Raw genomic sequence first — 17,015 nt, 5'->3', positions numbered from 1 at the left:
GAAGGCAGCGGCAGGAGTGATCAAACCAGAGACTCTACCTCCAACAGAGGGTGCAGCTGCACAACATTCACTCCGTGCCTACCTGCAGACCCGGGACTGGATCCTTCTACAGAGCATGTCTCTGAACCCCAGTGACTATGGATGGACAATAGGTGTGCATGGGTATGAGCCAGTTCCAACACTGGACCCCACGGCTCCTGAGGAGCTATTGCAGTTCACGAGCTGTAATTGTCATGGAGATTGCAGCAACCGGCGATGCAGCTGCAAGAAGAATGGGGTCACGTGCATCTCGGCCTGTGGAGTCTGTAATGGCATTACATGCAGAAACTGCAGTCATGATGTTGTTGAGTCTGAAGAAGACATAGACAATGACTGTTGAAACTTCTGACATTGTGAATGAGAAATAACTCTTGAGTATTATATATGCATGTGAAATAAAAGCTACTTTGTGTGTAAATGTAAAAGTGAAAATATAAATGTTAACAATCAACTCAGAATCATGAAAAACCCTTATTTGACCCCTCATAAGTTACTTAAGGGCCGATTAAAAAAAATAAAAATTCTCGAAAATAATTTTTCGGTACCCGAATTCAACAGCTTTTTTTCTGGGTTTCCCACGGGAGTTGAACTTCAACATTTTAACACATGTTATTACACACCTTTACAAACATATTGGTGAAGAAATTTTTTGGTAACAATTTAGTTAACAGATTTGTGAAATATCTCATAAAATGCCCTTACTATACTTCCTTAAGCTTCTTGTGACATTTATTGTATGTTGGTATTGCGGAGGACTGTCTGCTCTTCTCTTTTACCAAGTCTTACCAGGTACGGTACCTACACCGACCTACTATCAACTACCTCACCTACTGATGCCATCGTGATGGGTAAAATAGTGGCAAGAGGCTTTGGCTTCGCCGGCTCATTGCGGCTTTGCAGTCGGGTACTAGTAATATCGAAATAGATCGATTTATCGATAATCTGGTTTTGCGAACAATAATTTCAATGCTTTTCCTTTAATATTGTTGTTTTTGAAGCATGTTTTATTTTGGATATTTCTTTCCGGCGTTTAGAAAAAATTTAACAACAACAACAACAACAACGATTGTTCTCTGGGATATATCGGCAAACGTCGCAGAAAAAGACGAAACTTGGACTTTCACGTTATGATCCTCGATAGAAGAAGAATGGATTGGATTTCGTAATAAGAACGTTAATATATTCTTGTACTTATTGTCTAATTTGAATTTTATTCTAACGTGAACTACGTGGTGATGACGTCATAGGACTTCCTTCGGCCGACTTCCTTTCGACTCATCAGGCGCGTAGAGCAGGAGTTGTCGTGAACACCCAGTCTTCGGAACAGTTGTATATTTCTTTGCACCGATTAGCAAACCACCGCTTCCAGACATTTTGCTCCATCTTTGGTGCGTCCAGGGCCATTTAAATTTGGCCGTTTTGGCCTGCCAATCGAAGAGGAGGTGAGAGCCGCTGTTACTGAGTATTTTACTATTTATTGTGTACGAGCAGAATTGCCCGGCATTGCCGGGCGGGGGAGGGGAGGGGGAAGGGGAGGGGAACGGGGGGGAGGGGGGAGGGGAACGGGGGGGAGGGGGAGGGGAACGGGGGGGAGGGGGGAGGGGAGAAGAGGGGAGGGGAATGGGGGGGAGGGGAACGGGGGGGAGGGGAACGGGGGGGAGGGTAACGGGGGGGAGGGGAACGGGGGGAGGGGAGGGGAACCGGGGGGAGAGGGGGAAGGGAAGAGGGAGGGGAGAGGTTAGGGTTGAGGGGGGAGGGTAGGGTGGAGGGGGTAGGGGGAGGGGGAGGGGGGGAAGGGGAGAGGGTAGGGGGAAAGGAAGGGGTAGGGGGGAAAGGGAGGGGTAGGGGGGGAAGGGAGGGGGGAAGGGGAGAGGGTAGGGTGGAGGGGGAAGGGTAGGGTGGAGGGGGAAGGGAGGGGTAAGGGGAGGGGAGGGATATAGATGGTTACTGGCAATTGATGTAATCCACACAATTTATGTACTTCACATAACGTTAATAGGAATACATGCCCGTGTAGATGGGAAATAGTTTGTTTGAAATAAATCACAAATATCAGATGAAAGTTTTTAAAATTTAGAACTATTCTCACTCAGAGTTAAATATCACCACAATATTACGCGGTTGCTTCAACGTTTTCTGTGAATTATATGTCATCATTGTGAGATTTTTTTGGATTTTTTTTTTTGAAATGAGAGTTTTATATAAAAAAAAAAACGGCAAAAAAGCATCAGAACAGCTGTGCAAAAGCATCAAAACAGCAGTGAAAAAGCATCAAAACAGCAATGTAAAAGCATCAAAACAGCAGTAAAAAGCATCAAAACAGCATTCGATATATTTTCACTTTTACGTTTTGGCTAACTCGCTCGCGAACCTCACGAAGGTCCTGAGCGAGGATCGCTACGCTACGTTATGCTAACGCTACGTTAGCTACGCTACGTTCGCTACGTTATGGCTAAAAATATGGATCTTAAAAAAAAAACAAAAACAAAAAACAAACCTATGTGGTGTGAATGGCAATGTTCCTCGCTGAAATGTGAAAAAACGCAATCGCTTTTCGCTCTGAATTACGTGCGAACGCGTAACTGTGAGATTATGGCAGCAAGGGTGGAACATCACGTGATCGCTCTGAGCGAATCAGCGCGCTGCTCTGCCACCGGCTCAGATTCCGTGTATAATATTCCTCGCTACGTTCGCTACGTTATGGCTAAAAATATGGATCTAAAGATGAAAGAAAAAAAAAGCTATGTGGTGTGAATGGCAATGTTCCTCGCTCAAATGTGAAAAAACGCAATTGCTTTTCGCTCTGAATTATGTGCGAACGCGTAACTGTGAGATTATGGCGGCAAGGCTGGAACATCACGTGATTACTCTGAGCGAATCAGCGCGCTGCTCTGCCACCGGCTCAGATTCCGTGTATAATATTCCTTGCTACGTTCGCTACGTTATGGCTAAAAATATGGATCTAAAGATGAAAGAAAAAAAACCTATGTGGTGTGAATGGCAATGTTCCTCGCTGAAATGTGAAGAAACGCAATCGCTTTTCGCTCTGAATTACGTGCGAACGCGTAACTGTGAGATTATGGTGGCAAGGCTGGAACATCACGTGATCGCTGTGAGCGAATCAGCGCGCTGCTCTGCCACCGGCTCAGATTCCGTGTATAATATTCCTCGCTGAAATGCGCTGAGGTAAATATGAATAAAAAATATGGATCTCATCAAATATTTTTAGGTAGGCCATGTCCTTCCCAGGCTCAATGGCCATGTCTATGCTAAATATCAAGCACGTGAGCCTCTCTGTTTAGGAGTCTATCGGTAACATTACACACACACAAACTGTGTTTTATATATATAGATAACTATAACTATAAAATAGAGAATATACAGTGAAACCTTGACTTACGAGTTTAATTCGTTCTGTGACCGAGCTCGTAACTCAATTTGCTCGTTTCTCAAATTAAATTTCCCCATTAAAATGAATTGAAATGCTATTAATCCGTTCCAGACCCCCAAAAACCACACCAATTTTTTTTGTTACGTGTTTTTGAATAAGAAAAATGTACTTTATAAATAACAAATAATGTATAAACAAGCACGACCTCGTATATACTGTACATAATAAAAGAGAATGTAAAGAAATAAACTGGTTTTATTAAGTGTATTTACTCACTCCTCACTGTATTTACTCACTGTATTTACTGACACTGTCAACCACACAAACAACAACTTCTCCATCTCGTCATGGACAGAGGTCCGGAGCTTTGAAATAATCTTAACGCCCTTGGCTGGCGTTATAGCCTTTATCGACTCCTTCTGCTTCAAAATCGTACATATCGTAGAAGTACTACGATCGTACTGCCTCGCCAAGTCGACAACACGCACACCTCGCTCATGTTTTTCGACGATTACGTGTTTTATATCCAAGCACATCAGCCTTTTCTTCTTCTCAGCACTGCCCTTGGCACTCAATTTCTTAGTAGCGGGGTGGCTTGGGGTCAATTTTCAAGATTACCGTTACCGGGCGGACAAAAGCGCCATTTTTGGTGTGAGGCTTTCTTAGGGTATATCAGTTGATTTTAGCCGAGGAGCCCTCTCGAAATATGTACGTAACCATGGTAACACAAACAAATCCAAGATGGCTGCCGTTCATGATAAAATACCAATTTTCTTGGGTTGTAGTTGTTAGAGGAAAGCCAAATTGTATCAAAATATTACTTAAATATCAGAACCATGTCCTCAACATGTTCGGTCACCCTCCTGAAATATTAAAGTAAAACATAAAAATCCAAAATGGCCGCCATTTATGCTGAAATAGCAATTTCCTTGGTTTTTAGCGGTCATACGATGGCTAAATTGTACCAAAGTATGATTATATTATACCAGAATATTTTTATTGAAGCCCTATTTTTAAAAAAGATACACAAATAACCTACCACATATGGACAACATGGTTGTTTATTTCCCGTAGGTCTAAAGATCAAAGAAATCAAACTACATAATATTGACTGCAACATCCAAACTAATTGAATTTAAAAGTGATCTAAACTATTTTTTCTCAAGATAGTGCGTTCTTGAGACAAGGGTTTGAACATGGAAATAATGTGAATGTTTTAATTATGCTTTTATCCTAACCTTAATGTGACCCTTGTGGGTATCCGTAGTTATATACCTAATTTAGAGGGCGACATTGTGACTACAGGCTGTCTTTACTATACTGCTAAGCACATGTATTGGTGGAAAGTTTTCTGGCCTCCTTTGTTAACAATCTACATATTTTATGGTAAGTAAGCAACTTTTCAAGTTATTATCTTTAATTACAGAACTTCAGTGATCAAGTCAGGTTTTTTTAGCTAAACAGAAGTATGTGTTTATGTACATTTGGTAACAATCAGCATAATTAGACAAGCTTAAACACTCCTATAAATAATGGCCTATGCAAAATAATCAACACAATGTGCACTATATCAGGAATTTAGAAAATTCTGGCTAATTAGATATTTTTATACTGCATTATATAGCACTTATTAACTTTACCCATGATAATGATTAATACGTATAAATCAAATATAATAAAAAGCAACTGTTAAACAATGCTGTTGCCCAGGCCATTTTTAAAACTACGGAAGATATTATAGGACATCATTAGTGAAAACAAAAAATCAGATGTCCTATCTTGACTTGAAAATAAATGTGATTGATTATGTGTTTTTTTTCTCTTTGTTATCACAATAAATTTTCCATATGGAAAGTATTATAGGACATCCATTGTGAATGCTAAATTAAAGCTGGATTAATATTACTTGTGAGTAAAATTTATATTTTTGCCAAACTCAACTTAAGTTATTTATATTGATATTATTTTAATGTGAATAATATATACTTTTTTCTCAATTTCAGAGCACCGATTGAAAGCCAAGGAAACTGCTGGTACGGATTGGATTCAGACATCGTGCCAAGAGAGACGAGCCCGTATACAAGATGGATCTAGATTGGAATTGTTGTATCATTTGTCAGCAACACACATCTGAACCTTTGAAATGCCCTTTGCAGAATCCTATAGCAAGTCGTGACATGACAGATGCTTATACATCATTTTTGACAAATGTAGAACAGTTCAGAGACATTGATGCACTTCCAACTAACATCTACTTTGGCAGTGATGTTACTGCTGCAGATTTTGTAACCCACCATGCATCTTGGCATAAATCTTGCCATTTGAAATATAACAATTCCAAGTTGACAAGGACGCAAGCAAAGAAAAGGGGTGTCCCCAACACTGTCGAGTCTCAAAGGAGATCAAGTAAGCGCCAAACGATAAACACAGCAAAGTGCATCTTCTGTGACAAAGGACATGAGGACGGTGAGCTCTCTCAAGTTTTAACATATGATGCTGATACCAATATACGATGTATGATCACAGAGCTACATGACACACAGCTTCTTGCTCGAATTGTTGGAGGAGATTTGATTGCGATGGAAGCAAAGTATCATTTAAAATGCCTGACCCATCTGCGAAATCGTTACCGCAGTCTCGTCAGAAAGTTGAGTCGGGAATCACCAAATGTAAATGAAAAAGTGAATGAGTCTAGAGTGTTTGTAGAGCTGACAAGCTACATTGAGATAGCTGTAGACTCTGGGACTTTCCTCTTTAAGCTTTCAGAGATTCATTCACTCTATGTGAATCGTCTTCAGGACATGGGTATCCACAAAGAAGTCAACAAGACTAGGCTGAAGCGTCAACTGCTGGAACACTTCCCAGAGGCACAGGAACAGAACGATGGTAGAAACACGGTTATTGTTTTCAAAGAAGGAATGCGAAATATGTTGAAGGAAGCTTTGAAAAAACGGGATTTCTCAGAAGACGCTGAGATTCTAGCAAAAGCTGCAACGATAATCCGCAAAGACATTTTCAACCATCAATGCTTCAAATTCACTGGCTGTTTCCCAACACAATGTCAAGAAAATTCAATGCCCCCAAGCCTCAAATCACTTGTCTCCTTTATACTTAATGGCCTTAACTTGAAAGATCAAGACAGATGTGAATCACAGGCTTGCCTCACTATAGGACAGACCATTCTCTACAACACAAAGAAGAAAACTCCATCTGAATCAGCTGTTGAAACAAGACATACTCTGGAGCGTGAGCCACCTCTCCCCATTTACATTGGTCTCAATATTCATGGACTGACAAGAAGCAAGAAACTCATCCAGCAATTGTATCAGATGGGTATCAGCATTTCATATGACAGGGTTATGGACCTTGAGGACTGTATTGCCACATCTGTATGTGAGCGATTTGAAGAAGACGGCGTTGTATGCCCTGCTTTTCTCCGGAAAGGGTTGTTTACTGTTGGTGCCCTAGACAACCTAGACCATAACCCTAGCTCAACCACTTCACATGACTCCTTTCATGGGACTGGAATTAGTCTCTTTCAGTTTCCAACACAAACTGATCCTGGTGAGAGCAGACCACCTACTATGATACCCCCTTCTGGTGCAACACAGCAGTCTCTCCCGGTCAGTTATGCTTTTGTCCCTGCTGTAGCTTTAACAACCGCTGCAATTGAAGTACCTGAGAGTAACACAGAGCCAACCAAGACCTGCTTAAATGAGGCATTCTTAATTCTTGGGCTCGATATTTTGCACTCCTAATGATAATGTTGTATTTCCAGGGTACAATGTTTACAGCTTATCATTCGCAATAATTGATGACCTGGAGTTATAAGCAATGTATTCAAGCCAAAAGCTTTCCCCCCCCCTAACATTGAGGGCGCCCTTCACATGAAATCACTGAATGTCCCTTTAAATTTACTGGTGATATTGTAATATCAAAATACACATTCAGTGTCCTAAAAATTTATATTTTGATACCAATTTTTGCTATCCATGACTTATATAACCCGGGAAATGTGTTTTTAATTACTGGATGGCGGCCATTTTGGATTTTTTGGTTTTACACGAATACGCGTAAAAATTCGCGAGGGCTCCTCGGCTAATATTGATTAATAGGTCATTAGGAGTGTTCATGCCAAATTTGGTGATTTTGTCCACCGTGTAACGGTAATTTTGCTAAGCCACCCTACTATAGGACCCATGGTTAAAACTAAGAAATTTTCCAAAATAAACAAAATGCGAAAACAAAGCAACAGCGATACGGCAGAGATGCTTGCATCGCAAGATAACCACGTGAACTGAACGCTCGCTGGGCCACCTAGTGGCGGGTGGCGTAAGCTCGCTCGCTCGTAACTCAGATCTCAGCTCGCATCACAAAGCAAAAAATCGACCGAGCGACGGCTCGTATCTCGGAAAACTCGTAAGTTGGTGCACTCGTAAGTCAAGGTTTCACTGTATATTTATTCTCTATAATAAAGTTTTTGTTCGTTTGTCTGCATGTGCTAATCTCCTGAATGGTAAAAGATGGGAGACAACCTCTGAAACAAAAAATGTCAAGACGGGCCCCGTGAATGTTATAGGCGAGGTGGTGAGGCCGGGCTGGGCCCATTTCTCAATAAATCTTCTTCTTCTTTCAAAATTATCTTGAAGTACAACTTATGCACTTAATAGGAATATCTGACTGATTGCAACACATACTTTCAAAATTCTCTCTCGCAGGGCCCGACAGAAGAAAGAACAAGGAATCGTTGAGCATTAACTGATACATACTGGGCTCGCGTCAGACCTATGTACAGAAGATTAAATTCATTCAAAAAGAACCCGAGCAACGCCGGGTGCATTCAGCTAGTGTATGTTACTATGTATATATATATATAGAAACTAGTATAAAGCCTGTCAAAAATGACGGGTTAAAACATAAACCACATTTAGAGGCCATTTTTCCCCGCAAAGCGGGGGTTGGCCTTTTTCGGGAACCGTGGTTGTTGTTGTTTTTTGGTCCCCTTTTTGAAGCAATGTTTTACGGCCGGATGCCCTTCCTGACGCCAACCCTTTTTGCCGCCTTTAACGACAAACAGGGAATTACCAGTGAACTGGTACTCAATTAGCCGACCTCGGAAGGATGACAGGCTGAGTCAACCCTCGGATGACGGGTTGGAACAGTTTATTTGACTGTGCAGCCGCGTGAACGCGCCAAAGGCTATGAAGCCTGGGCCTAGTGTCAGGTGTGCTTGTATTTTCTGTAGGCCTAGTTATTAGACATCCTACAGACGTAAATGAACACTCGGTTTACTCTGCGCACTTTGCACGTCACGTTCAGCGAATGTCACCTCCCTGTGCCTTGTCTTTATTGTGATTTTTTAAAAAACGCCTCCATACACCGACCTTGAAGCTCGGTTTGCAAGCCAAAACCACACCCACTCCTGCAAAAAAAAAAAAAAACACACACACACATTGTGTTTTTTATGGATGATATGCATTGCCGGATTAACCATTAGGCAGACAAGGCATGCATATGCCTTAGGGCCAGCCAAAAATTCGGGCCACAAAAATGGACAAGCAGTTTTCGTCAATTTTTATTATTTTAAACAAATTTTTTCTAATTTCTGTCCCTGCCAGGGTAATATATGTATCTCAATTTTCGCAAATATTTTCAAGGTACGCTACATCACTGTATAGTGTTTAATGTGGTTTGTATTTTATAATAAAAGGTTTTAAAACTTATACATCTGATGTTCTGTTTGCAGATTCAATCCATCGTTATGTCAGGACGCAAAGGTGGCTGGGAGCGAGCTCAGGAGTTGAAGAAAAAGAAGCATAAGGATGATCAACGACTCAAGACGACTCATAAATTGGCATCGTTTTTCCATGTGGTGGAGAAAGATGCTGGTGTTGGTGGTGATGATGATATAGATTCAACTAAGGACTCCCCTTCAACATCCCCCGCAGTTGATCCTGTCGAAGACAGGCCGGCCGACGATGGTGACACAGACACTAGGGGCGAAGGTGCTTCGGTATCGACTCCACTGATTCCCAACGATGTCGGGTTGTTTGGTAACATCACAGACAAACTGCGCCATGTGTGCATCAGCTTGGGCACTGACCATTTTCGGAACTTGCATGACAGTTATCCAGAAACGAAGCGCGAATACTCTGGGGTGAATCGCTTTCTTAATGCCAGTGCCTTCAAACTGGTTTTGCCAAATGGGGAGGTAGCTGATCGTGATTGGCTTGTTTATTCTCCTGCCAAAACTTGCGTTTTCTGTTTTCCATGCACTCTGTTGTCCTCTGACAGAGGTGCACAGCTTTCTGGCTCGGGATTTACTGATTGGAAGAATACGGCTCAGTACTTGAAGGCCCATGAAATCAGCCCAAAGCACATAGAATCAGTTCTAACATTTTGTCAGCGGAGTGCTGATGCCGGTCGAGTTGATGAGGAATTGCATCAAAAAATGCTGGAGCAGCGCAGCTATTGGAAAAATGTGTTGACACGTTGTGTTGCCACAATTACTTTTCTTTGCGAGAGGGGTCAGTCGTTTCGAGGTAGTAACGAAATTGTTGGCTCCAGCAGCAATGGTAATTACTTGGGCATTTTGGAGTTGATTAGCCAGTTTGATCCGTTTTTGTCCCAGCACATCCATTACCATGCCGATCGGGGTCGCGCTCACACGTCTTATTTGTCAAAAACAATCTGCGAAGAATTAATTGCTGTGATGGGCAAGCAAGTACTTGGTCGCATCAAGGATGAGATTTCGAAGTCGCGGTATTTCTCCGTTTCAGTGGACTCCACACCAGACATTGCCCATACGGACCAGCTCACTATCATCCTCCGCTACGTCAACATGACAGATCACAAGCCTGTCGAGCGTTTCCTCACGTTCATTAGTATCTCTAGTCATACAGGTCAGAATCTTGCTGATACTCTTCTCCAATACTTGAAGGACCATGACATCGACTTTGACAATTGCCGCGGTCAGACGTATGACAATGCCAGTAATATGTTGGGCAAGTACAATGGTATGCAGCAAATTTTGAAGAACAAGAACAGTTTGGTTGATTACATTCCCTGTGCAGCTCACTCTTTGAACCTAGTTGGTCAGTCCGCGGTGGATTGTTGCATTGACGCGGTTTCATTTTTTGGGTTTTTGCAGGGCCTGTATGCGTTCTTTGTGGCATCCACGCACCGTTGGGATGTCCTGCAGACCCATGTGGAACAGCAACCTGGGTGCCTTGTTCCGAAATACCCATCGGATACCCGGTGGTCTGCCCGAGCTGATGCCACTGAAGCTCTGTTCCGCGGTTACCGCCAGTTCCAGAGTGCTCTCGAAGAGATCTCTGCAGATGAAAATCAGAACAGGGAGACACGAAATGAGGCGGATTCTTTGGCAGAAAAGATGGGCACCATAGAAGTTGCCCTGATGTGTGAACTTTGGAATGATATTTTGCATCGGTTCAACTGCTGCAGCAAGTTGTGGCAAAGTGCCACCATAGAATTAACACCGGCTATTGGTCTGCTGAAGAGTTTGAATGAGTTTTTACATGTGCGCAGAGAAAATTTTGATTTCTATGAGCAACAAGCATGTGATCGCTGCGGCAACAGCACTTACAAATCCGAAAGTCGGCGAATTCCCAAGCGTAAGAAGCGTGTCAATGATGGAAATGCTACTGATGCCACAGAAGGGTTGACGGGCCAACAAAAATTCAAAGTTAATACATTTTATGTCATCATTGACCAACTGCGAAGTGCATTGCAGAAACGCATAGAGGCGTATTCTGTAGTGCTGCAGCGGTTTGGCATTCTGACAGAGTTTGACTCTATGACCGACGAGGATATCAACACTGCTATTACAGGGCTTGTCAGTGTGTATCACAAGGATCTGAATACTGATTTTGCGTCAGAGTTCCATCAGTTCATTTGCTGGTATAAAGACCAACTGCCCTCAAGTTCCCCCTCAACAGGGTGTGCACAGGCACAGCATATGTTTAAGCTGCTGCACACCACTGGAGTTCATGCAGCCTTTCCAAACACTGCAGTGGCTCTCCGAATATACTTAGCACTGATGGTCACCAATTGCTCAGGAGAACGCTCATTTTGGCAGCTAAAGAGAATCAAAGATGTGAAGCGTTCTACCATGCATCAACAGCGTCTTGGTGCGTTGGCCCTTTTGTGCATTGAAAGTGATTTGCTCCGAGAACTGGACTTCAGTTCCGTAAGTGAAGAGTTTGCAGTTGGAAACGTGCGCAAGGTTACAATCTAAGGTCTAGTAAACTGTAAAGCAAAGTGCCAAATCTGTGCGTGTTTTGTCATGCATATATTCATACACTGCAAATTGTATAGACTAAACTAGTTTGAAAGTAGTTTCTTTTCACATTAAATATTTGTCTTTTTTTGTATTAAATATTTTGTTCATGAATCAGGTCATCTTTTGTCTGGGGTCCATTTCCATGAGCCCGAGATCTAATTTAAAGTGTTCAGGCCATTCTCTAAAATTTCAAAATGTGCCTTAGGGCCAGCCGAGGCTTAATCCGGCACTGTAGATATGACAAGGATAGCTGTCCTTTCCCTGTCAAGCTGATTGGCTGTGCGAGGCGATGTGCAGTGTTATAGGTACAGTGATATGACACCTAATCTTCGGTCCAAGTTGCGCTAATTACCCTGCACTCGCGAAGCAGAAAGCAGGGTTGGGCATTCGATTGCACGCGTACGTGTGGCTTGTCTGCATTTAAACAATTCATTTTCTCAGCAACCGTTAGTCCGATTGACACGAAATTGTACCGTAGGAGCGCCTCCGCCTGTAGAATTTTTTACTCATAATTATGACGTCATAGGTCACATGGTACGAACGCCATCTTGAAAAACGTCACACTTCTACATCTCTGAAACTGCTCAATTGAAAAAGTTAAAACGAGGCTCATTGTCAAGTACTCCCCATGGGGAATAAGATATGTTGATGATGTCATTGGTGCCTTCATTATGACATCATAATTTCACAAGTACAATGCTTGATCTGATCAGTATGAAAAAATAAAATTCCTCTGCGACTGTTAGTCCGATGGCACGAAATTTGTACCATAGGAGCGCCGCCTCCTGTATAAATTTTTTTAATGATAATTATGACGTCATATGTTACCTGGTACAGGTGCCACCTTGGCAAAATCGAAAAACGTTGCACCTCTATATCTCTGAAACAGCTCCATGGAAAAATTTGAAACATGGCTCATTGTCAACTGCTCTGCATTGGTAATAACATGTGAATGATGACATCATCAGTACCTTAAAGATGACGTCACAATTCGACAAGTACAACACTTGATTCGATCAGTATGAATTTTTTGTTCTTTGCAATCCTTGGTCTGATTGACATGAAATTTTCACCAAAGGAGCAACTCCTGTAGAATATTTTAATGATAATTATGACGTAATTGGTCACTTGGTACAGGTGCCATCTTGGAAAAACTTTGCACCACTATATCTCTGAAACCACTCCATGGGAAAAAATTGAAACATGAATCATTGTCAAGTACTCATCATGGGGAATAAGATATGTTAATGATGATGTCATCGATACCTTAATTATGATGTCATAATTCGACAAGTACAACACCTCATCCGATCAGTATGAATTTTTTTTCTACAACTGCTGGTCCGATGGACACGAAATTTGTAACATAGGAGAGCCTCCTGCATAATTTTTTAATGATAATTATGACATCGGTCGCGTGGTACAGGCGCCATTGTGGAAAAATCGAAAAAAGTTGTACTTCTATATCTCCAAAACAGCTCCATGGGAAAAAATTGAAACATGGCTCATTGTCAAGTACTCCTCATGAGGAATAAGATATGTTAATGATGATGTCATCGATACCTCAATTATGACGTCAGAATATGACAAGTACAATGCTTGATTGGATCCGTATGAATTTTTTTTTTCTCTGCAATTCTTGGTCTGATGGACACGAAATTTTCATCATAGCAGCGCATCCTCCTGTAGAATATTTTAATTATAATTATGACATCATGGGTCACGTGGTACAGTTGCCATCTTGGAAAACCCAAAAAAACGTTGCACCGGAAGAGTTGGCTCGCACTAAATTGACTGCGCAGGGTAAGTATTCAATGAATACCGTCTAGTTGTTCAGGAAGTGCAAAGGAGGTTTTTGTGGAGAATTCTTGTGTATCGGAAAGCCGGACAATAACTGCTAGTTTGACTGGCACCACAAAGTAGAGTATTGGTGATAATCTAAAAAAAGAAGAAAGTAAGACAGTCTGATTCAAAAATGATTCAAATGCAATGATTTTGAAACTCCAAAATGCAATGATTCAAAAAGATCATTTATTTGTAATTACAGGGCTAAAATAAACCATTATTACATGCAGAAAACCAAAATAAAACAAATTTCAACTTTTCAGTGATTTTTCTCCAGGGAGCCCAAGATACGAGAGCTGAAGTTCCAAGTAGCTCAGGGACTAAAAGGTTAAGATGAATATTTAGGAATACTATTGCAATGCAATGATAATGAAAATTATGTAACCAGTATCGAGTAGAGTTACATCTGATAGTTAGAGGGTGAGGTATCAGACAATAAGTAAGGTAACCAGATGTGAACCGTAGGGTTCATAAAAGGACGACTGATATTGGATGGTAATATTTTGATGGTAATATATTGATATTGGATGGATCAACACTCGCTGCTCACCTTCACTCTTTCATTCCTCTTTTCTCCCACCTCTGGAACAAACTCCCTCACTCTCTTCAGTCCCACTCCTCCCTCCAGGTCTTTAAAACAGCTGTTCACCGCCATCTCTTATCTTCCATCTAAAACCTTGAACTTTTCTACCCCCGTTAATTTCACCCCAGATCCAATTTTTTTGAAATACCGACTTCTTTCCCTGAAGTCCTAGCAGTGTCCATGTGTTTTATACCTCTCCCACCTCCCCTTTTCCCATGCCTCCTCCCCCCAAGCCCTCTCCCTCCCACAGATCTCCCTATGTCCCTGTTCTCTACTGTTGTACTTGTGTGCTTCCCTCTCTCTCCCCAACTTATCTCCCGCTGCCTTTATTATATGTTTTTTATGTGTCCGTTTTTTTTCTTTTTTTGTTATTAATGTTAGCTCTTACACGAGCCTCGATGTTGTATACAAAAAAAAAAAAAGAGTATTGTGAAGTGAAAACTATTCTGACTGGTTTCAACTTGCTCCGTCTTTTAATTTTTTGGGGTTTTTTTGGAAAGAATTAGTAAAAATGAGACATTATTTTCTCAAACTGCTATTATCTTTTAGAGGGCTTGAAGACAATATTCTTGCTGGTGCTGCAAAGCTGTTGGTAGAAAACTTTGTACCTGTCCATATTTTGTGTATTTTATTACCTATCATGTTTATATCTCTGCTAATCTACCTTTCCTTGCCTCCCCACTTTGCTTCTCCTTTTCATGCTTTGTGAAAGGTAATTCATCAAGGTTTGCTTCACATTGCTTCAAATGGAGAGTAAGAAATTCAACCTCCCTGCTGCCACACTGGATGACCTTAGTAGCCGTTTCCTGCTGCACGTACCAGCTGAAGAACAAGAAGATGCTGTGAGGCTCTGCTTCCAGGTGGAGGCTGCTCACTGGTTCTACCTTGACTTCTGGCGGGCACAGGAGCCTACGCTGCCCCAACTTGGTCTGCGTGACTTTGCTCGAGCAATGTTTAACCACTGCCCATTCCTTCTGGGTGGTTATGCTGTAGAGTCGGTGCTGGACTCATGGAAAGAGTTCAAGCTTGGCGTTCCAACATATGGTGCTATTATTTTGGATGAAAGCCTCGAGCGAGTGCTGTTGGTCCAAGGTTACTTGGCCATGGCTGGTTGGAGCTTCCCTAAGGGCAAGGTGAATGAAGAAGAGGCACCAGTAGACTGCGCTGTGCGAGAGGTCTTGGAGGAGACAGGCTTTGACATTCGTGATCGAATTGACCCATCTTCCAGAATTGAACTTAGAGTTGGAGGGCAATGTACACGTTTGTACATTATCACTGGTGTACCTTTGCAGACAAAATTTGTGTCCCGCACGCGCAATGAGATACGAAGTATCGACTGGTTTCTCTTAAAGGAACTGCCTTGCTCCCGCCATGATCAGACACCAAAAAACTGCCTTGGTTTAAATGCAAATAAGTTTTTCATGGCCATTCCCTTCATACGGCCTTTGAAAGAGTGGATTTCTCATCATGGCTTTGTTTCCAGGGATATGCAGACAGCAAACTTAATGGCGAAGGATGAAAATCACCAAGCAACGCAAGCAACAGAGATGCAGCTGTTGCATGCGCAGCAGCTTGCAATATTCCGAGAAAAAACAAACCATCAAACGGAGCTAATGCTTCAGTGTGCCAGTGGTCAAAGGAAACGAGATGCACCTGTTTTCGCGAAAACTACTTCACACTCCCAAAAAACCATTGAACTTCCTAGCAGGTCAGCAGTAAATAAAGTCAAGTTTTAAGCACGATTTTTTTTTGCCGACTCCAGCTTTTCTCAACTTCCGCTTTGATATGGAACCTATACTTACTGCTCTCAAGGACTCGGCAAACTTTACAAGAAAAACTTTGTTTCTCCAACAACTTTTTTCAATTTTTTTTTTTTTTAATTATTGGATTCAAATTCTATGCCAGGTACGCAAACTTTTTTTTGTATTGTTAGGTGCAACTGCAATGGTATACAAAATTTCTTCAAATCTGTTTTCCACCCAAGGTTTTCCACCCATCCATTTCCATTCAAGCATAGAAGAAAACTTCAGCAAAGAGTAAAGTAAAGAAACCGAAAAGACTAAGATTTTAGCAACGCTTCCTAATTTGCAGTAGTTGTTTGAGCATTTTGATCTGCCTCAAACAAGTTTCATTGGATGCAGTATTGTGGAGGGTTAATGAGTAAAGATCATGGGTAGGGACAGGGGATTACTTGAGATATCTTGAACTTGTGGGATTGAACAGAATAAGGAAGGAAATTATAGAAGCGGGAGAAGAGAAGAACAAAGGAGTAGACATGAGTTGCATAGTTGGATTTTTTTGGAGTTTCCAAAGACCTCAGGAGAGGTGCAAAGAAAGTAGGCCACCTGAAGTCGCGTGAAAAAGTAAGTACACCCCATGTAAAGTTTTGACTTTTTCAACATATTTCAACATACAGCTATTTGATCTTCATTTCAACAACATTGATAGACGAAGGTGATATAATATAACAAATATCATGAAACTTTTATATTTTGTTGTCCATTGTATAATTTAAATAAACATAAATGCAAATTTCGCATGTGGAAAAAGTAAGTATTTCAGAAGTGTATTGCAAAAAGCCTAAAAGACGATGTAAAGAATGCTTCATTGGTAATTCAACGAAGACATCTCTCCCATGCCTCCCCCCCCCCCCCCCCCCCAAGCCCTCTCCCTCCCACAGATCTCACGATGTCCCTGCTCTTAAATGTTGTGCTTGTGTGCTTCCTTCTCTCTCCCCATCTTGTCTCCCGCTCCCTTTATCATATGTTTTATGTGTCAGTTTGTCTTTTTGTGATCAATGTTAGTTCTTACACGTGTCTCGATCTTGTATACGAGCATGCTGCTTGTGGGACTAT

The 17,015-nt window shown here is 41.7% G+C and overlaps 1 protein-coding gene across 2 annotated transcripts; it reads left to right on the top strand.

Moving 5' to 3' along the window:
- Positions 1-1,114: 1,114 nt before the first annotated feature.
- Positions 1,115-16,646, top strand: LOC137420721 (uncharacterized). Of its 2 annotated transcripts, XM_078772374.1 has the most exons (4): positions 1,115-1,481; positions 5,434-7,053; positions 9,177-11,639; positions 14,873-16,646. In XM_078772374.1, the coding sequence occupies exons 2-4, from the start codon at positions 5,515-5,517 to the stop codon at positions 14,915-14,917; spliced, it is 4,047 nt and encodes a 1,348-aa protein (XP_078628500.1). In that variant the 5' UTR covers positions 1,115-1,481; positions 5,434-5,514; the 3' UTR covers positions 14,918-16,646. The 2 variants fall into 2 exon arrangements, with proteins under 2 accessions (XP_078628500.1, XP_067962142.2); XM_068106041.2 differs by lacking the exon at positions 14,873-16,646 and having other exon boundaries at positions 9,177-11,849.
- The last annotated feature ends 369 nt before the right edge of the window (positions 16,647-17,015 follow it).

This window comes from Myxine glutinosa, chromosome 2, assembly GCF_964187855.1.
Source record: "Myxine glutinosa chromosome 2, kmMyxGlut1.1, whole genome shotgun sequence".
Classification (NCBI taxonomy): Eukaryota; Metazoa; Chordata; class Myxini; order Myxiniformes; family Myxinidae; genus Myxine; species Myxine glutinosa.
Note: the sequence above shows the minus strand (reverse complement) of the source record. Positions and strands in the feature narration are given on the sequence as shown.